This window comes from Girardinichthys multiradiatus, chromosome 2 (assembly GCF_021462225.1).
Source record: "Girardinichthys multiradiatus isolate DD_20200921_A chromosome 2, DD_fGirMul_XY1, whole genome shotgun sequence".
In the NCBI taxonomy this organism is placed as follows: Eukaryota; Metazoa; Chordata; class Actinopteri; order Cyprinodontiformes; family Goodeidae; genus Girardinichthys; species Girardinichthys multiradiatus.
In genome coordinates, this window is record NC_061795.1 from 45297227 (window position 1) to 45319582 (window position 22356).

Here is a 22356-nt window from a genome sequence, read left to right on the forward strand (position 1 = left end):
GTTTGGAAGAAACATGAGTGCAGAAACTTTCTTCATGAATCAAACATACTTGCTAAAAATTTTATATTTTTTATTTAAGGAACATCCCTTGCATTTATATAATTTAAGTTAAAAAGAGGGGAAATACAGTTTTATTACAGGTACAATCTTATAAATGAAGAAATTTCCTTTAATTATATCTATTTTACAAAGGACATTGAATCAAAAGACCAAATGTTGCAGGCAGTGATCAGCATTATGTATCCCTGGTTATAAGGAATATTAAAAACCTGAACTAAAAGTAAAGCAGCACAAGGCTCAGTTTGCAGCTTTAGCAGCTGCTGCTGCCATCTGCTCCAGCCTTTGAGGAAGGGTGACGGTGGCAAAATGGACTCTGTCCTTCTTCAGGTTCTGCCTCACAGTCTGGGCTTGGCCCAGCTCCATGTACTCTTGTTTCTGCCTGTCGTACAGCGGCCAGTTCACCAGACCAGGACCATTAGGATTGCTGGAGATACATTCAGACATGTCAGAGATAAACAAAATAAGCAACCTGGATAATAACATATAAAACAAAGACGTTTTTAAAGTTATTGTTTTAATTACTGCAGGACACATGGTTTTTGATCCCATTTATAAATTTCCCAAGCTTCTTCCATCTCTTTTGGTTGCTTAGAATGTCCCCTAGTAATTGTTGCTGGTATTACTCACTACAGAAAACCTGCAGCTCTTTTCAGTTTGCTTTGTTCATTGACCATCTCTACTCAGGGGCAGCAGCTGCAGTCATGGTGAATTTTCTGGCACAAATGTTGAGTTTTACAGACTGTGCAGCTTTAGTTTCTGTGCTGACAGCTCAGACTGTTTAAGATTGTTGTGCAGAAGCATTCAATGCAGATTAATCCTTCATAACAGCCTCACATGCAGAAAACTGCTGCTGTGAATCTTGCCGCTGAAAGAACAGTTTTCTGGATCATCAGGAATTTCAAGCTGAGAGGTTCAGCTGCAGAGACGTCAAGATCAGGATGTCAAAGAGGTTCCAACAAAACTGTCTCCTCCTGAGGAGCAAGTTACACAATCATGTTGCCACTAGTGCAGAGGTTGCTCTGATTCTGCCAAAAGTGGTTGTTAGTGCATCGCACACACATCGAGGTGAAGATTTTTGTGAAGAAACCATCAAGGACAGAAAAATTCTGCAGACGGATGAGTCCTCCTTCTGGTTGTTTGGGACATCTGAAGAAGAAGAGCTGAGAGCTAATTTGGGTCCTGTGTTGTGCCAAAGTAAAGACTCCAAATCCATATGGTCAATTCTTCTCCAAGGGAGTAGGCTTCCTCCCACATTTTAACAAGAATAAAGAGTTAGTTAACATATCCCCCAAGAGCAACTTCGTCCTGCAATCCAGAACAGCTTGGTGATGCTGTGTGGATTTTCAAGCACGATGGAACATTGTGTCACAAGGCAGAAGTGATAAGTAAGTGGCTCAGAGATCAGAACATTAAACTTTTGGACCTGTAGTCAGGATGCCCCTTAGATCTGAACCCTGCTGAGAACCTGTGGTCAGTTCTCAAGAAACAGGTGGGGAAAACAGAAGCAAACTAACTGGAATTAACCCCAATTCCTGAGAAGACAAGAACGGGCAACAATCAGTCAGATTTGGTCCACAAGTTGGCTTCCAGCAGATCAGAAATAATTGTAGAAGCTTGGAGAAGACAGGATCAGCTGTGAAAATAGTCACTGAGCAGAAATCTGATGGGTTCTGTTTTCACAACCTTTAAACCTGATAAAATCTTTTTATTACTACTTAGTATTTTCTAGGAGCACGTCAGAAAAACACACCTAAAACCTCACAAATTACAACATTTCAGTCACTGCCATAAATTTTACCCACGACTGCAGATGTCTCCCGTTCATGTGTTTGTACCATGAAATAGACAGATAGATAGACATCTGTTAAGCGGTTAGTCTGCTCGATCGAAGGAGACATCTCCCACCTCATTATCAATAAAACATGCTTTAAAAGCTGCAGAGCTCAGAAGTTCTTGGCCACATACAAGTAAAGGACAGCTGTACATCCAGCTTTAAATCTATAGACCTGCTGTTTATTCAGATTTAGCCTAAAAATCCAGCACCCCTCAAAATACCAGACCTCTGTTCATCTGAGAAGAAGAGATTCAGTTTGTAATCTTCACATGAGTTGGATTAACAGAGAAACCAACAACTGAATTTACACAACAGAACAGAACAGTGAGCATAAAGATGTTAAAAAGCAGTCAGCGATGCTATTTCCCTGTAGTCTGCAATAAAAAACCCCGCAACAATATTTGTGCAGCTTCAGATATGATGTTGTTTAATGGTCATGTTCATAGGTGGGTAGAGTAGCAAAAAATGTAAGGGTACTATTACTTCAACATAGTTTTACTCAAGTTAAAGTAGAAAGTAGTCATCCAAAAAAATGACTCAAGTAAGAGTAACAATGTATTTGTCCAAATGGCCACTCGAGTACTGAGTAACAGATCATAACAACTGATTAAATTTTTTAAAAGTATGTAATCAGAAAGACAAAAATATAAAATTATGTTCAAGGTCTGGTATTTTAAAGACCAATAAATGAGGACAAATATTTAACAAAATTTCAAAATAAGACATTAATCAAACATAACATAAAACCTTTGAATTTAATACTTACAGTAGGTAAGGTATATGTGTCAGAGAAAACTACTTTCAGTGACAATATTGATATATTGTATATTAAACCCAATATGGCCCAGAAAACTCAGTGGATAGAAGATAACATTAGATCAATGAAGCCTTGGTAAAAACAAGCTGTCTCACTTTAACATAAATTGTATCTGTTTCTGGTCCATTTTTGGTTAAAACGACTTCATTTAGTGAGTTAACTAAAGGTGGGCAGAGTAGCTAGAAATTGTACTCAAGTAAGAGTAGCATTTCTTCAACTCAATATTATCAAGTGAAAGTAAAAAGTACGGTGCAGCAAAAATACTCCTGGAAGGAATTCTTTTTCAAACACTTACATTAACGTAACTGAGAAAAGGTAACTCGTTACTTCTCACGTTCGGTCATGTTTTCACTTCTTACCCAGTTCTGATGAAACTGGCCCAGTAAGACATCATGGTCCTACAAATCCTCTCATCCTCTTTGGTGATGTTGCCTGAAGATGGAAAGAGAAGAGTTTTAACCACAGAATGAATGACTTAAAAAGTGTTATATTTTTAGTTGGTTATCGCTGTGAGAATGAGTTGCATGTATGGGTAAAAACTACAACATTTCAGTGGAAGTCAAACAACCCAGCCTTCTTCAGACCTCCACAGCTCAGCTTCACCTTCCAGCAGAAACACCGTTCAAAGTTTAGACGGCTCACAGAATTACTTGACTGAACAGGCATTTTCACACCCTTTATAGATTTTACACAAACACTTTAGGTTTGATTTTTTTATTCAAATTTCCAAATGAAATATTCAATTAGAGTGATGATGTCACATAATCTATAGTAATTCCAAACCTGAGAAAATATTCAGAAACTTTCTGATTGAAACTTGGTCCATGCCCACAGTTTAATCTCCACATGTACAATTTATAAATCAAAATGTAGGTATTTTGTCTATTTCCACCCAGTGTGTTTCTCACTGCTGTGGGACTTACAGTTTTCAGTCAAATCAGCCCAGACTGCAGAGAGAGCACACACAACCTCTGATTCACTCACATTCAATTTCTGTTATGATTTTTGATTTTGTGTGGAGTCTGAGTTCTCTCCAGAATTGAGGATCTTTGCTGATGAGAGTGACTGCAGGCTTCTGACAGCACACCTGTTTTCAATCATTTAATCCAGGCAGCTGGAGATTTATGGCGCTGTTTGCCAATTAGTCTTCCCCTGATGGTCAACCTTGCTGTTAGACTCAAGCTTCTGATTCCTAGTGAACCTTGCTCCTTGATGGTTTTGCCTGTTTCTCCTGTAAGGTCACATCTGCTGCTTTCTGTGCCTCTCAGGAAAAATCAGGTTACTGCCTTACCTACAATAGTCCCTGTAGCAGAAGAACAAGGACCTCTGAAAGAGTTTTTGAACGAAACAAAAAGCTCAGTCTCCCCCATCCACTGCCTGCCTGTCCACTCTCAGACTCTGCAAGCTACCCACGGACCTCTTAAGACCATTTGGCTCCCACACCTTCAAACACACGGATCAATTGCTGCCAGGATCATTAGCTTCCTTTTTAGTCCTCACCTCCCCTGGACCCGGTAAGCCACTTGTTGGATCATCGTACTGGCAGAGATCTCTACCACCATCGCTAACTCTGCTAGATGGCGATGAACCAGATTGCCTGAAGTCATCCATTATTATTGTTGTAAATATTTAAACTGCTTCCTGAGTCCTGTCTGATTCTGCATGTGGGTCAAAAAACTCCCTAGCATTATGATCATTTCAGCTCAAAATTTTTCTTTCCAAACTGGAACTGAAAGGTCCATAATATGTCAGGTATCCTACATAAAACATAGACACCTCCCAGAAAAAGGAGGGAAAACACCACTCTCTTAACTTACATTACTCCGCAGGTTCACCTATCTTAGATTAATAGCCAAATTATAAAGTAGATTGACTTGTTTTACTATAAAAATATGATTTCAGATGAGCAGCTGTCCACTGTGTAATGTAGTGATGCTCATGAATCCATTGTAAAGATTGTATACCAACCAATAATTCTGATGTGTCCATTCCAGAAACATCCACCGAACACGAAGCCAACATCATCCCCGTGGTCTGTCTTCACAAAGCTTGGCCTGTTGCTTTTGTGTATATCTGCACTGTACACAAATTCATACATGTACACTGGAACGCCCACATCTAAAGCCAGAGGGAACAGAGAAGAGGTGTTAGCTGGGATGAAGGTTAAAGATTGGATCTACAGGACAATTAGAGGGCCATCTGTCATTTCTTAGCTGTGCACCGTTTTTCATAGACAGCTTCTCTCTGACCTGTGTGGTATCCGGCCACCTCAACGACAGGCAGCGTCATCAGCAGGTCTCCAATGACTTCAGTGAGGCCGTCTCGGATGTCCTCTGGAGTTTTGGCATTTTTTAGATATTCATCCACGATAAGACTGTTAGCTGAAGAGACCTAGAACACTGATAGAGGTTCATAAATCTAGAACAAGGCTTGTTTCCACTAAATAAAGAACCTTTAAAACACTTTTTTGTGATCCAATCTGGACCAAACTTCGGCTGTGAGACAGATGGCCTCAGACATCTGACTCTAGAGCATTTTGGTAGAGTAACTCATGGTCACACGATTGCTTTACTTACAGTAACTATATGGATGCACTGATCAAATCCTCAGCCCTCAACCACCGTGCATTATATTTGGTTTGCTGTTTTGTTTTCTTCAAATACAGGACTTTGCATTGGGGCCAGAGATCTCTGCCTTTGACCCATCTGTCCAAAGGATGTAGTTCCAGCAGTTTTTTTAATTTATTCTTTTGTTCTGATTAGTCATTTTAGTTTATTCTCTAGTGTTAGGCTTGTTCTCCTTTGTGTTTAGTTAAGTTCCCTTTGTGTTTTCAGTGTTAATTAGTCTCCTTCCCTCAGCTCCCCTGCTCAGCACCGTCCTCGCACAGCTGTTCCACGTTAATCTGATTAAGCTCACCTGAACTTCTTTCAGTATATGAGCTCCCTGATTTTGATAATACCGGCTTGTTTGGAAGCCGGTATTGTAGGCGTCTGGTAATTTGTTTTGTTCTCTGATTGTTGATTTGCTGGTAGCGTTTTCTGCTCGTGCTGAGTCCAGTTGGTGTGTGGATCAGTAGTAGGTTACTGCTTGCCTTTCCTAACCCTTTTGATCATTGGCCAGTGAAATTTTCTGCCCGTACTGAGTTCAGTTGGTTTGAGTCGACAGTAGTTGCAGTTTTCTTTTTGACCTGTCGGTGACCTGTCAGGATTTAGCAAGAGCCCTGCTCTTGCTAAGTCCAGCAGCTAGCTACAGGCTAAGTCCTGTAGCTTGCTGCTGCCTTTTGCCTGACAGTCGCGGTGGCATTTCCTGCCTGTTCGATCCTATGTTGTTGCCCGTTTGTTGGTTGTCCAGCTATGGCAATGAACAATCCCTGTTATGTGTCCTGTTCGGCTCCTCTACAGCCTGAGGATGGTCATGACATGTTCCCCCCGGTGCTTTGGCATTGAGCATCACAGGGAGGCGCTTTCTGATTATACCTGTGCTAATTTGTTTGGAAAAACAGTTATATTACATTGTTCAACATTCCTCCACATTTTTTAGCTTTACATGTTGTCTTTTGTTAGGACAGTCCTTTGCCCAGTGATGAATGTTTTGGCATTTAGCACATTTAGTTCTTCTGCCATATTTGTCGACTGGATTAGTCCCTGCAGTCGTTCTTTGGGGGTTGCTCAGAGTATGAGCGCCGTTCATGGTTACCTGTGTACTTGGCGAAGTATGCGGAGTCGATGAACATTATTGCCAAAAATTCTTTTCAAGGCTGATTTCATTTTATCAAAAGAAACGGTTGAACAGATGGTAAGTGGTAGCTGTTTGTCTATAACGGTGTCTAGTAGCTTAAATGCTAACACTGCATCTGGTAGTTCCATTTTGAACTTGCGTAATTTGTTGCGTTGTCATTCAAATTCGATTGCGTAATCCATCATGAACTGTCCACCCTATCGCACCAAACTGCCCACATCTCCTGCTTTCCCGCCTCCACATCTCTCCACACCTCATCCATGCACAGTGGGTTACATGCAACATAACAAGAAAAACGGTATGTGATATTCACACACTCACCCCTGTAGGATTAAACATGTTGACGATAGCCAGCACCGACTCTCTGTTCATGCCTTTCTCCCAGCCAGGAGGAGCGAAGCTCTGTGATCCACCAGAGAAAAAACCAATCCCGGTTACTTTAACATCAAACAGAAACACTTAAAACAAACGGACTCATGTTTGATTACAAGCATGTCGTCATAGAAAATTTGATTCCACCTGAGGTAAAATCCAGCCAAACTCATGGTTGGTGACCCCCATCATCACTGGGACATTCAGAATTTCTTTCCTCTGCAAAAGAGCCTCAGCTGTGCCAGTAAGGAAGTCACCATCCACCACGGCTCCTAGGAAAAATTTCATCTACTCACAAAACAAAGTTACTGTTACTGAGCAACGTCATGCATCCCAATGCACAGAGTCGTTATAAAACAGACCAAACCTGATTGCAAACTAACCAAAATAAATGCTGCTGCAGGGATCTGTTAAAACTTCCTTCTTTATCACAAAAGAAATTAAACAGTTTTATATGTTTTTAAACTTTCTACTTTTTCGTATTTAGAATATAAGGCCTTTTAATGTCCATTTAACTAGTTTAGGTGTCAAAGATAGTTGTTTCACTTCAAATAAAAATAAATAAGAAATCACAGCTAGAAATAGAAAGGCAAGCCTCTCCAAAGACATTTTTCACACTTGCTTTTAGAGTTGAACAAACAAAATGCTTGCTTCAGAAAATAAAAATACAAAAAGTTGTAAAAGCTTAAAATATAAAAGAAAAGTCTGTACATCAATTTTTTTGTGTGGTTTCGCTTGAGTTTCATGAAATGAAGGAACTATTGCATAAATATAACAAATACAGAATCTAAGCCAAATTTGATTCCAGGAAAAAAAAACTTTTCTTGCTGGTAGATTTTGGTCATAATTAAACATGGACCCTTCAAACAACGTGTTTCTCCCTGTGCCGTCCAGGGGTTCCGTAGCAGGAAAGCATTAGTTTAGATGAGGACAAACACAGGCTGCCCTCTTGTGGCAGAAAATGGAGCACAACACGTTTTTTTTCAACTAGAGAAGATTTTACATGCACGAGTCAATACTAAAATGTTGCTTTATCCAGCTGGGTTGTTGAAGTTTAATTGCCCTTATAATATGTAACCTAGTTTTATATCAACAGTGTTAAATAACTACACAACCAAGAACAGCTGAACATCCACATTGCAGGTCTTTAAAAGTTCTTTTACCTGTCTGGTTGCAGAAACTAACTCGTCTTGACTCTTCCCTCGGATGCACTGAACCATTTCTTCTGTGCTGGAGATGCCACATCCAGTAATGTTGGCAACACTCTGACCATAAGACAGTAGATGAGATCAATAAATACAAAAAATACACAAGTAGATTAGAGGATCAACATGCTGCGAATAATACAGCAGTGTACAAAAGTCTCAGACAATATCTAATTTCTAAACCTGACCAATAGGTCCTGAAGGTTTTCCAGTTTTCCTTTGGACTTTGGCTGCTTTTTCACCAAGTTTCCATCCACTACCTGGACCTTATGGCTTCAGTAGAATTGTAATTCTGTACTTTGACCCAGATCTGTTTGACCATGGACATATAAAAAGCTACAGGATGCTAGCCTAGCCCGCGAGCAACTCCAAAGGAAGAAAATGAGGAGATTTCTTGATCAAATAAACCACCTCAGCTGCAAATATAAACACGTCCAAATGACACATGTCATTACCTGGGCCTGAGCAAGAGGGTGCTCAGAAGTGTAGTCCCCAATGGTTGCCACTCCACTTTGAAAAATTGCTTTGTGGAAGAGTCCTTTCGCATGTGGAGACAGAGTCTGAGCAGAAGGACATGTTCTGTTTGTAGGGTTATCAGTGGAGAAATGGTGTAATAAATATCTGACATAAAACTGTTTGATTATTCATGTTTAGAGTGTTAAAAACTGTATAATCTCTTCCATTTTCCAGGAATGAGTCTTTATTACCAGTATGGATGCACTGATGCCTCCTGCAGACTCCCCAGCGATTGTGACAGATTGTGGATCGCCGCCAAATCCCTCAATGTTTTCCTGCACCCACCTAAGAGCAGCCAGCTGATCCAATAAACCCCAGTTTCCCCTGGCGTGTTCGTCTCCGGTGCTTCAAAACAGCGACAGCTCTTGTTTCAGGCAATAATTTGGACAACATTGGAACATCAGAACTTTCTTACCTCAGCAATCCCAAAATGCCAAGACGATATTGGATAATGACTGTCACAATGTTTTCATATGCAGCTAACGAGGAACCATCGTACTGGGAGGCAGCACCCATTGTCAGACCTCCTCCATGGATCCAAACCATCACCTAAATCACAACACAAGTGCCTGATGGTGCCAGATGACCTTTGCAAACAGGAAATATAGTTTATACCACTATGCAGCTAAGCACAGACTGTGCACACAACGCAGGCAGAAGTCGATATTTATATTTACAAATCGACATTTTTTTGACCTCAGTGAAAATGTGATTGCATAATCCGAATTTACACACTAGACAAACCCTAAAAGTTTAAAAAAGAAGAAGAAAGATTCCTCTTTTCCTTGTTTTTTCTTTCCTTAGAGAGCCCTCCAGGTTCACAGCTTTTGTGTTCAGCAGAGTATCTTTCTTGGATGAGGCCATGGAATAAGCTATTTCTGCCATTAACTTTAAATACTTTAAAAAAATTAGTTCTTACATTTTTTTCTTATAAAGTAACTGGCTCAGTGTTTCTGTGTTTAGCCATGTCTCATTCCTGGAGGGAGTCAATGCCAGAGGATTTCCTGCCATTAATTCTGCATACTCTCTTTTTTTTTTCCTTTCTATAGAAAGTACTATTTGCTCAGGCCTTTCTTTGTTTAAGCTGGCTCAGTGTTTCTGTGTTTAAGCATGTCTCTTTCCTGGAAAAGGTCATTGACTTATGGTTTCTTGCCATCAAGTCTGTGTTTTCTCTTCAGTTTTCTTTCCCACTGACGCCACTCCTGCCCCAGTCCTTTCCACGGTCTCTTTCTTGAAAATAGCCATTAACTGAGCTATTGTTGACATTAACGTTGTGTATTCCCTTTGTTTTTCTATCCAATCGAAAGTGCTGCTGGCTCAGGTAAATAGGTGCTCATACTAAGCCTGGTTCTGCTGGAGGTTTCTTCCTGTTAAAATGGAGTTGTTGTTCTCCACAATCACAACATGCTTGTTCAGATGGAGAGGTTGTCAGCAACCCAGCGCAATAATGTAAGCTTCCTTGAATAGATGAATTTACCAGTTGGCATTATATTATGTTTTTTTTTTTTTTGCTGTTTTGTCTTGTTTCCGTTACCTGAGAACTGAAGATGAAGATATCTTACACATTTTAGTGCTGGCTTTTTACACTGAAACAGGAGGCCACATTTCCTGATCTCTGCAGCCACAGTCTGTTAAACTCACCGGCAGCCTATCTTCTGGTGTAGCTTCAGCTGGAGTGTAGACATTTAGATACAGACAGTCCTCAGACATTTCTGGTGCCACGAAGTCAATTGACATGACCCTGGACATATTTGCCAATACTTCTGGATCCTGGATGCACCTGAGAAAAGATGGACACCAAAAAGCAGAGGCAGATACGAACAAGTGCATCACTCAGAGTGAAAATTTCTTTGGGATACCACTATACTTTATTTGACTGGTGACTCAGGAGTATTACATGGGGGGCTGGCGTGTGCAGTCTCTCTCCCCCTCCCAGGGTTGGGGACTCTGTGGAGCAGCCAGCCGCAGGGGTCCTACAGGGGGCAGAGCGAAGGGGATCCCCAGGTAGTGCTTCACCCTCCTCTCTGTACCTTTTACAGTCCCATATTCTCCTGTGATTTTACCATTTTTCAGAGAGACCACCAGTTCGCTGCTCCCTAAGAAGCATAGAGATTATATTACAGTATCATATGATGATTTCTCTGCTTTGTCAACTCAGTCAGTCTTTTCAGTTGTTTTCAGAATGTAACATTTTGCTTTGTCTTGTACTGCTAAAATATCATACCATGTTAAAAAGAAACCATGAAAAGAAAATTTTCTGTATAAACAATAATGTGATTTTGGCAAATGAAATATGAGAATCGAGCCCTGTTTATTGCTCCACAGCTCAGCCAGACTTTCTATCCAACAGCTCACAGAAAATTAGATTTAACATCAATTAATTTGTTTGATCCCTTTTACAGTGTTCATACAACCAAAGTTTCAGTGTGATGGTGTTGGACCACGTGTTTGCTGAAAATTGGACCATTTGCACGTTGCTGGACGCCACTATGCCTTTCCAATGTCATCGGCCATCTTGTACCGCAGGATAGTCAGTTCCTACAAATCCCAGCAGGCACCGTGGCTGATAAGACGAGGGCGTCGCAGCCCTGAGGCCACCGCCACCTATATAACAGAGTATGAGACGGCCCACCATTTTCTTTTCACGCTGGAAACCGGACCAGCAAGTGAAGCAGCATTCTGGAGAAAGTGGATTTCATTCATTCTCCTTCGTTGGCCAACGAGAAACTAAGTGAATTAAGCTTACAGGAATAAGAAGGCTTGTAAGTTTTCAACTTTATCGATTGAAGACATGGGTTTAACACGTAACCAAAAAACCACGGAGTTTCAAGGAGACGCAATTTTCCTCCTTGTTTTGCACCAGTCGACTAGTGACGGTCCGTCATAATTTTTCTACCTTTCTGCCACGGAGGACACCAAGGAAGAAAATGGACCGCTTCGCTGAGGATCCACGGACGCGTGGGACTCTTCACCCCCCTCTCTCTATCCCTCTGCTCAGAGGAGACAACGACAAGTAAAATCCACCTTTTATTTTTATTTCTTTATTAGGAATAGCTGGGGCAGGGTAGAGGAGGTTTTAGTGCGATGCAGAATCGCCACTTATAGTCTAATGTGTTCTGAATTGTATGTGCATGCAACCTTTTTTTTGAAACTTGATTGCTGTTGAATTTCGGAGGCCGCCGTGTCTCGCAAGATTGTGCTTTCACCGTGTGAACACCTGAGAGCAGGTGTGCTGTGAAACTGGACTGCTATAATAACCTTATGGTGAAAATCAACCATTTTTTTTGTCTTTAACTTCATGTTTTATGAGTTACCGCCAAAAGCTTTACAACCCTTTGTGTTCTCGAACATCCCCAGCGGCGGAGGATGTTTTATGGCTCACCGTAACTAAGCTACACTTTCTGGCAGGCCGCTTCCCACAACTCCATTCAACACCATGTTCCTTTTGTCATATTATCACCTTTGCCATAACTGCTGGTTTGATTCGATACACACCCACTGCTGTTTTGTTTTATTTTGTTTAGTGAGATATTTTTTTTCCTTCTGTGTAGAACTTTGCATGTTTGATTAGGTGAAGATTATTGAATCGGATTAGCGAGGTGGATCAGTCTGTTGATTTAATAAATGTTCACGTAGATAAAGAAAAGTCGTTTGTGTTTTTTTTGTGCAAGAGTGATTCGTCAGTCAAAATAAGGTTAAAGTTCCAAACGTTTCGGCAGAAACGGTTGATTAAACAGTGACATCTCTGGTAATAGTTATCAATTATTACAGAGTATTTAACAGTTGTAATTATCAAAGGCGTTGAGCCACAATTACAACACCAGAGGACATCTCTGGTTTCGATTCATAAATGAGGATTTTTGGTAAAGAAATTTATTTTCTCAAATTATGATTTTTAATTATAATTATTGATAAATATTAATTAATCAATAATCATAATCCCAACAGATGGTTTTTCTTAGATTTTCCCACAAAATGTTCAGCAGACCATGATGATTCAGTGGATGTCTATTTATCAAACCAAGTTTGACTAAAGTCGCCAGATTTTGATGATTTTGTTTATGTTGGTTAGTTGATTTTTGTCAGTAATTGTGCTCCTGTTGCAATCCTTGGGTGTTTGTATTTTCAACATTTCTGTTTTTTTATTTATGTTTTATAGGTCAATCCTTATTCAGTTAATCTCTCTGTTCATTATTATTTCCCTATTAGTTCATTAGTTTATTCCTTCCTCAGTACTTAAGCTCACTGGTTCTCATCATTTATTGCTGGATTCTTCTGTTAGAATGCCCATATCTCTGTCCATTTCACTGCCTGTACTCCTCGACGTGCTCCTCCTGCGAGTTCTCCTTTTGTTTATCATCATTTGTCCTTTGTCAGTTTTACCACAGTCTGCCATTTGACTTGGGTTGTGCACAACCTCTAGTTATGACAGCTCCATACTCGGTTTATTACTTTTTGTTGAGGTTTAAAATTCTTTCATGTGTTCTGCTGGTTGTGTATTGGTTTAGATCCTATTGTCCTTGCTTATTAGGGACCTTCCCTCAGCTTGCCTGTTCAGGTAACTTAGTCATCCTCCCAGTAGTTTAAAAGCCAGTTAGTTTCATTGCCTCCTTGCCAGATTGTGTTTTCCACAGTGCTCCATGTTCTTTTTCCCCAACTTCCTGTCACCACTACTTTGTTCTTCCAGTCTTATGCTCCCCGCTTCCTCTTGTGCCGGTTCCTTGTCGTATATAAGTCTCATTTTCAGTAAGTTTTCACCTACGACAAGGAACTGCTCTCTTCCTCTATGTATCTGGGTCCTTCTACATCACAAAATGACACACCTTCCATGTACTATTGCATGATTAACTTCAACAAAGAATCTGCTGGTTTAGCAAGAGTCATTGCCTCTCTGCTGTCAAACTCTCAGAAAACGATATAATCCACTAACCTTCCTCTACATGGTGAGAAACTAATTCCAGAAGATTCTAACTACTAATTGGAATTTCCTTTTCAGACTAATTATATGAGGTTCCTGTTTTCCACATTACAATCTGACTTTCAATAAATAATTTAACAAATCTCTCCTTTATGACGGTTGTGGGTTCAACACTTTGTGGGCCTATATCTACTTCAAACTATTTTCAGGAGATTTAAATTAAAATTAGGTGCCCTCTGCCAGAAAATGGGTAATCTTTGGGTCCTTTTGCAGTATAATGATGTAAACCACTTGTTCAAATGTACTCAGAAACGGTTCACCAGATGCAGAAGTAAATGTTCTTCCATGGCTGTCAAGGACCTCAGAGCTAAATCCTACAGAAAACTGAAGAGAAGAGATGGACCCGGTACTGTGGTCCGTCCAGGGAAATTGTGCAAGGATGAAAGATCCCTCTTTCTTTAAGCTCCAGCCTTGTGAAATATTTTAGGACAAAACTAAGTGCTGCCCAAAAGGTGGTTCAGGGGTGTCATTCCAATTACTGTGGCACTAATAATAAATGATTATTTCTTTATATTGAATTTCCCAACTGAATAAATGTTCTCAAATCAAAAGTAGGAAAATGTGATATTTTTACTACTATACGCAGTTTATTTGGCTGAAGCATTTTACTCCCTCACCGGGTGCTAGTATGCATGTTGGGAGCTTTTGTTGTTTTAGTGCAGGTTGTACTCAACCTACTGTCACATTTTACGTACAAATCACAAGATTCCACAGGCTGATGTTCAGGCCAATAGATTTTTGGTACTACAATCAACATTTCTTTTCACTTTAAATTTTTTAAAGTTTTGCATCAAGTAGTGAAAAATACAAGTCAGAATCAAAATGAGACCATAAAGCCGGTGATAACTGGAGGTCTCATCCTGCACAATTAAACTTAAAATATTTTTCCTACCTGGTGCTGGATGTACCGTCACCATTAGCACAGGGAGCAGGAAAACAAGGAACAGCACTGTTCTCATATTGAGCCGCCAGGAACGAAAGACAAAGGTTTACAGTGGGCTTTCAGTGAAATTAGCCTGTTGTGCACCCTCTCAACCCCACCCGGCCCTCTGTTACCTCCTCTCTTCACAGACCACAAACAAAGCTCTGTATGTAAGTCCAGACTATGTGTAAATGATATGGACTATTGATTTTTACCTCGATCCAGAGCTCTGACCGCTGAGTCAAATAAAGAAACCCATCCTGCTCTTTGAACCCTACAATATTTGCACATGCCTCATGCCAACCCACAGTCTGTAATCGGATTCACGGGTATTGTTGGGTGGAAGGAGATTAAGAAGAATAGATTTGGGGCAAGAAACAAGCACAAAGAGTCAACAGGCTGTCACATAGTTTGGAAGAGCAGATACATGCTGACTCATGCTGAGTTACTCTGAGGTGGTCCAGAGTATTTAGACAGCTGGAAAACATCTCTTGTTTTTGTTCTCCGTTCAGGAGAATGAAGTCTGTGTGTCTGTATATGTTGCTTGCATTTGTTTTTACATACATTTGAAATCAAGGCAGCCTAACTGGGCTGATTTAAATTATATTTGATAGATAGGTTTCTGTTAAATAAATATCAATGATTGCTCTTCCTCACACACCAGGGTTATGAATGGAGTACCACAGAGTTCAGTGTTTGGGCTACTCCTCTTTGCTGTACATACACTTCCACTTGGAAATATTGTTAGACAAGATGAGATACGTTTCCATTCCAAAAAAGGTTAAAAAAAATAAAACAATTGAACTTGAGTTCTTTAGGTTGAAGATGTTTCACTCTGCATCTGATGGGCTTCAACAATTCAAAGCTAATTATGGATAAGTTTTAGGTTTTCAAAAGCCTGTGACTTTATTATCTAAAACTACCCGGAGAAGGTTCATGTCAAAGGTCCAACAATGTTTGAATCAACTATGTTGCACATTAGCAGTTGCAATATGAGAAGCTCGGGTCTAGATGTGATGCATGTTGGAGCTGTGCAGTATATATTATTGTCATAATAAGTGTCATATGTACGCACAATATATCAGTATCACAAGAGCGGCACCTGTATTTGGGACCCCAGTATATTCCAAATGCAATGGTTCCTATGTGTATGTCAATATTACATTTGCTTAGTTGGTGCCGCTTGTAGATCTTGTAGCAATAAGGTCCATGGTTCAAATTCCAGCTTGTGGTCTCTATGCAAGGAGTTTGCATGTTCTCCTAGTTCATGCGTGGGTTCTCTCTGGGGACTCTGGCTTCCTCCCACAGTCCAAAAACATGACTGGTAGGTAAATTGGTCTGTTTTGGGTATCTCTGTGAGCATTTGGCCAAGACTTAAAAGGTCACAGAAACTGATAAGAACTTTGTAATGACAGAAAAAATAGAATAGTGATGAACATGTAGGTAAAGAGTAATCATGCAGCTCTAAGCTCCACATTATCTTTACGTCATAGAGGGAAAAACATTCTAAATTTGGCCATTTGCAAATGGGTATATGGCTAACAAATTGTAAAATGGTTTAAAATTATGATAGAATTCTATCTTTTGTTGTGTTATATTGCATTCGACACACTTTGGAGATAACAAAATAGCAGAATTAGGTGTAAAAGAAGTCTTCAGAGTGAAAAGAGCATTTATTCACAAATAGCAATATTTATTGATATGTCCCACCAATCAGATAATTTGTTAAGCTGATTTTTGTTCAAAGGCTAAATATTTCTGACAAATATGTCACATTACTGAACATGAGGTCCAAGTTTCTTTTTGTCAGAAAAAATGGGTCAATCTGTGATCAGCTCTGTGATTTACTTAGAGGTCCTGCAGAATCCAGATTTTACGGTCCTAAATCAGTCAGAATGCAAACAGTAAGATATTTTACCTTTAAGTTGTACCGTAGCTTTTATAGCTCAGATTATTTGTCTGTCAGGTTCCAAATGCCTGGTGAATCACTACCAAGAAGAAAGATGATCAATGTTGGATTTTCAGATATTAACTTCTTGACATCTTTCAAAACTTAACATGATTTATTTAGATATTCCACATGGAGCATTTCACTCTATGACCACAGGTTTATTTGTCTGCTCTTGCTTTTTTATTGCAAGTTTGACTTTTACAGGTATAAACTAAAGAATAATCAGTATAAAATCAGCTGAGCTCATGCAGCTCCAAAGAACATGAGAAAAATTTCCAACCAAGAGGTCAGGTTAGGGAACGCTGTCTGTTTGCCCTCCTGTAATTGGGAGAAAACACAGTGTTCTATCAGGCTGAACAAACAAGACGTGCTCCTTGAACTTGTGTTTGGATTCAACATCCCTCTGCCACATGTTGAACTGAGGAAGCTTATCAGCTAAATGTTGCAGAACACTGGCAAAGGGGAATGTTTCACAGAAATGCCAGCAGCCTTTTTTTATTTTACACATCAGAGACGTCTGAGTAAACAGCAGTACCTCCAACTGAGATCTGAATCCGTTTTCTGCAGGAACAATGCAGATGTCAAACCTGAACCACAGTTTGTATGAAGCGCTGAATCACTCGTACTGGTCGTCTTCCGCTTTATCCGGGACCGGGTCGCGGGGGCAGCAGCCTCAGCAGACGTCCCTCTCCCCAGACACCTCCTCCAGCTCCTCCAGGGGTAGCCCAAGGCGTTCCCAGGCCAGCCGAGAGACATAGTCCCTGGGTCGTCCCCTGGGCCTCCTCCCGGTGGGACGTGCCTGGAACACCTCCCGAGGAAGGCGTCCAGGAGGCATCCGGTATAGATGCGAGCCCCTTCCGGATGGCCGAGCTCCTCACCCTATCTCTAAGGGAGTGCCCGGCCACCCTACGAAGGAAGCTCATTTCAGCCGCTTATATCCGGGATCTCGTTCTTTCGGTCATGACCCAAAGTTCATGGCCATAGGTGAGGGTAGGAGTGCAGACCGACCGATAAATCAAGAGCTTCGCTTTTCGGCTCAGCTCTCTCTTCACCTCAACGGACCGGCACAGCGCCCCCATTACTGTGGCGGCCGCACCGATCCGTCTGTCGATCTCCCGCTCCATTCTTCCCTCACTCGTGAACAAGACCCCGAGATACTTAAACCCCTCCACTTGAGGCAGGAACTCCCCTCCAACCTGAAGAGGACAAGCCACCCTTTTCCGGTTGAGAACCATGGCCTCGGACTTGGAGGAGCTGATCTTCATCCTAGCCGCTTCACACTCGGCTGCGAACCGCCACAGCACATGCTGTAGGTCTTGGCTAGAGGGGGCCAGCAGGACCACGTCATCTGCAAAAAGAAGAGACGAAATCCACTGGTCCCCAAACCAGACCCCCTCCAGCCCTTGGCTGCGCCTACAAATCCTGTCCATAAAAGTTATGAACAGGACAGGGCAGCCCTGCCGGAGTCCAACATGCACCGGGAACAGGTCCGACTTAGTGCCGGCAATGCGAACCAAACTCCTGTTCCGCTTGTACAGAGACCGGATGGCCCCTAATAAAGGGCCCCCGATTCCATACTCCTGGAGCACCCCCCACAGGGCATCACGAGGGACACAGTCGAATGCTTTCTCCAGGTCCACAAAACACATGTGGACCGTTTGGGCAAACTCCCATGAACTCTCGAGTACCCTGTAGAGGGTATAGAGCTGGTCCAGTGTTCCACGGCCGGGACGAAAACCACACTGCTCCTCCTGAAGCCGAGGTTCGACTATTGGCTGGACTGTCCTCTCCAATACCCTGGCGTAGGCCTTACCAGGGAGGCTGAGGAGTGTGATCCCCCTGTAGTTGGAACACACCCTCCGGTCAGCCTTCTTATGTAGGGGGACCACCACCCCAGTCTGCCAATCCAAAGGCACTGTCCCCGTCCGCCACGCAATGTTGAAGAGGTGTGTCAACCATGACAGCCCCACAACATCCAAAGACCTGAGATACTCAGGGCGGATCTCATCCAACCCTGAAGCCCTGCCACCGCGAAGCTTTTTAACCACCTCGGTGACTTCAGCCTGGGTGATGAAAGAGTCCAACCCCGAGTCTCCAGCCTCTGTTTCCACCAGGGAATGCGTGATGGCAGGATTGAGGAGATCCTCGAAGTACTCCTTCCACTGCCCAATAATGTTCCCAGTCGAGGTCAGCAGCTCCCCACCCCCACTGTAAACAGTGTTGGCGAAGCACTGCTTCCCCCTCCTGAGGCACCGGACGGTTTGCCAGAATTGCTTCGGGGCCAACCGGTAGTCCTTCTCCATGGCCTCACCGAACTCCTCCCAGGTCCGAGCTTTTGCCTCTGCCACCTGCGCTGAATCACATGCAGGGCAAAGGCTGTGACAGGAGTGAAAACCGTATATCTAGACAGATGGTATTGAGCCTCATAGACATTGGACTGTAAAGAATTTCATGCACATTGTTGGGACCCCAGCCATGGCTTACAACATTAAAGGCCAGTAAGAACTTTTCTGGAACTTTCAAAATAAATCACATTAACCTGCTTCCAGCACAGCCAGGAACAGGAAGGGAAGAACAGCGGACTTCCCATAACGTCACTGTTTGAATAATAACTCTGCGCACCAACAAACAGGCCTCTTCCACGCAGGTCCCCAGAGGAACTGGACTGAGGGACACAGCGCACTAATGTCTCTTTGCTGACAAATAGACATAACTCTTCAAACTGGATCCAAGAGTGTCATACGATCACGCGATCGTTTGCACTAAGTTAAGTAGGAATGAATTGCTGTTTGTGTATCCGGTATTCATTCATGAACGGGGTAATCAGGGTGCAAATGTGGCTTGACTTTTAGTTCTGAGGTCTACAGAAGCAAACTGTGTTCCAGAGAGTTCCCAGCAGAGACCCTGTCTCTACAACGCTGAGTGGAACGGTTTTCCTAGTCTGAAGGAAGGACAAAGGTACCGCAACACAGCACGCCGCTCTCCATGCAGTTTGCTCTGAAACAGCAGAACTAGTCGCCCAAGTTAACCCTTTGTTCATTGTGGATGTTTCCTCAACTTCGTCGCCCCGGACAACTTCTCCTCAGTACGGTTCATGCAAGAGGTGGTGTTTGGGCAGAGAAGATTAGTTTAGAGTTAAATAATCTAAATAATGTTCGTTCAATGACTTTGTTTTTGTTTGTGTTTAGAAACTCAGCTACAGTAAGTACTAGGAGACTAGCACTCAGCTAAGGATGTGTTCTGTGTTGTGTTTTTAAAACTTTATTTAAAGGGTGGTTTTTAAACACAGATCGACCATAACACGCCACCCATGCTTATGCATTTCAACCCTTTTATTAGTGGTATTTTAAAGGTAGGTGTTTGATTCTGGTAACCAGCTATAAGTTTCTTTTGTTAGCTCCAAACACTAACGGTTAAGAACACGTGCTCCCTCACTTTATGAGTCAGCTGAAGATCATTTACCCAGTAAGGTCGTTATTTTCCAATCTAGGAAATAATATTTCCCTAAATATTATTTTACTAAACTTGATAACTAATTAAACACCATTAACACCCATTCATCCAGAAAGGTTTGGTTCTTATTCAAAATCATATTTCCTTAAATTTTATTTTAATAAATAAAGGCAGCTAATTAAACACTGTTGAGAATTAGTCATCCAGAAAGTTGGTTTTATTCAGAAAATCATTCTTTAAAATGTTATTTTATTAAAATGTTTTATCTGATCTTGCATTGTGAATGGTTGTCTAAAGGTATACCAATTATTGCCTAAGTTAGTTCCAAGACTAAATTAACTTCATTTCCAGATTCTTCAAGATAACCAAACATCATCATTGCATGGTAATGTTGCATCACTCTTTTGGTCATGGTTTTCAACCATCTTTGTTTCATTTGTTTATATTGTACATAGTCCATTAGTCTTCGTTACTATTTAATTCTGCTTGGTAGTTAGTTGGATTGTTTTAGCATAGTAAAAAGTTTATTGATTGAAATATGTTTGACTTTGAGTTGACTTATTTTTATTAATAAATTCTGGTATTTTAAGAAATTGTGTGAATTCATTCTGTGTGTGTACAGTGTCTTGCTGTTCAATGATGCCGGAGCTTGGCTCATCCCTTTCAATTTTATCCTAATACCATCGCCTTACTGGGCTGGTATTCACAGACCCAAATATGAAATAAAATCTAAAAGTATTAATATTAAATATTAGATAATATATTCATAATCACAACATTAACAGCGAGGCTGCAGCAGTGAGGCTGCAGAGGTGGTTCTTGCATGAATAGTGACCTGGGTGAGTGCCTCCTCCTATGCATGCCTAGTCATTGCTGAATTATGTGCCCCCACTCCTCCTCTGAAGCACATACAGTCATAATCAGTCATTTCCAAAGAGGCTCAAAGTACCTTTTGAAAATAACTACCTGAAAGCAGGTATGAAACATACGCTTCAATAATCTTCCATTTTTGCATGAAAATGTTTTTTACTGGTCTGATGTAATATTTTCATCCTAAATGTCATACTTTCATTAGCTGTAAGTGAAAATTCATCATTATTAAATGATAATAATAAATAATTAAACAAAAATAAAGGCTGTAAGTCATCAATCTGTGTGTAATAAATTTATGTAATGTGTTTCACTAAGTGAACCTGTTAGTTACCAAAATAAAAAAAACATTTCAATAATGTTCTAATTTATTGAATGGGTCTGTAATCTATCCATTTGGTTTTGGCAGAGCTGGCTCTAGCCATTTTGTTGCTAAGTCCACCATATCAACAGTAGTGTGTATCTTTAAATAACAATATTGGTATTTTTAAATGAACTGTGATTAAAAAAGTCAAATATGTGGAAAATATGGATTCAAATGAACATTAGGATCTATGAGGACACATAGGTTTACATCAATTTCTGTTGCCAAAGGAGGTTTAGAAATGTTTAAGGGAGACTTTTTCCATATCCTAAAGGCAGACCTATAAAATACAGGCATATACTTCATTAGGCTGAAGTTTTCTTTTAATTAAATGCATGTAGATCAGAGGTGTCCAAAAATTTTGCATCCTTAGTTTTCTTCTTCTAGTTAAAGCAAAATAGTTTCATAGTAAATTATTTTCATTTTACCTGCTCAGCAATAAATAAAACATGCAATAATTTCATGAAACAAAGTGGAAAAGAATAAATTATTTTAGGTCTGAATTATTGCCTTAATAAAAGAAAGGAGTTTGGTTTCCAAACTTGTTTTCTATTGTGCTGGTCCAGAAACTTTTTTTTTCTTTTGTTGTCCATTCTCAGCAATAAACACAAAATGTTTTTTGAAAGACCTTGCTGTATTTAGCAGTCAGTCATTTTCTACTGCTTGTTCCATAGTGGGTCGCAGGGGAGCTGGTGCCTATTTCCAGCAGTCTATGGGCGAGAGGCAGGGTACACCCTGGACAAGTCGCCAGTCCATCGCAGGGCAACACACAAACAACCAAGCACACACTCATTCATACACCTAAGGGCAATTTAGAGTGACCAATTAACCTAACAGGCATGTCTTTGGACTGTGGGAGGAAGCCGGAGTACCCGGTGAGAACCCATGCATGCACGGGGAGAACATGCAAACTCTATGCAGAAAGATCCCCGGCCGGGATTCAAACCCAGGACCTTCTTGCTGCAAGACAATAGTGCTACCAACTGCTCCACCGTGCAGCCCGTATTTAGCAAGGTTTTCTTTTTTTCTTTCCTTGTGACCTGTCCGGCAGAGTAGTACTCAGGATTGTTGTCCGAGTGCCAAGAAGCCCAACAGAGGGAGAGAAGGAAAAAATAGAGGAGAGAAAGAAGGATGAAGAGAATACAGAATAACACCCAAGAAGACTGCTTCTACACCTGCAGAAATAGAGAAAGAATATATCTGTAAACACCTAAATCCAAACACCTGTCAGTCTATGTCTGAGTGTGCTTGTGTACGTAAGTGTCAGGGACCAAAC

General features: G+C 41.0%; 1 protein-coding gene across 1 annotated transcript; it reads right to left on the minus strand.

The window, feature by feature from the left end:
• Positions 1–53: 53 nt before the first annotated feature.
• ces3 (carboxylesterase 3) lies at positions 54–14584 on the minus strand. The gene is made up of 13 exons (XM_047350931.1): positions 14413–14584; positions 10440–10638; positions 10184–10322; positions 8958–9091; positions 8734–8887; positions 8482–8586; positions 7985–8086; positions 6969–7109; positions 6771–6851; positions 4961–5102; positions 4680–4829; positions 3071–3143; positions 54–484 (listed from the first exon to the last, which is right to left on the minus strand). Exons 1-13 carry the CDS (start codon positions 14477–14479, stop codon positions 298–300), a joined length of 1674 nt encoding a protein of 557 aa, XP_047206887.1. The 5' UTR covers positions 14480–14584; the 3' UTR covers positions 54–297.
• Between the last annotated feature and the right edge of the window lie 7772 nt (positions 14585–22356).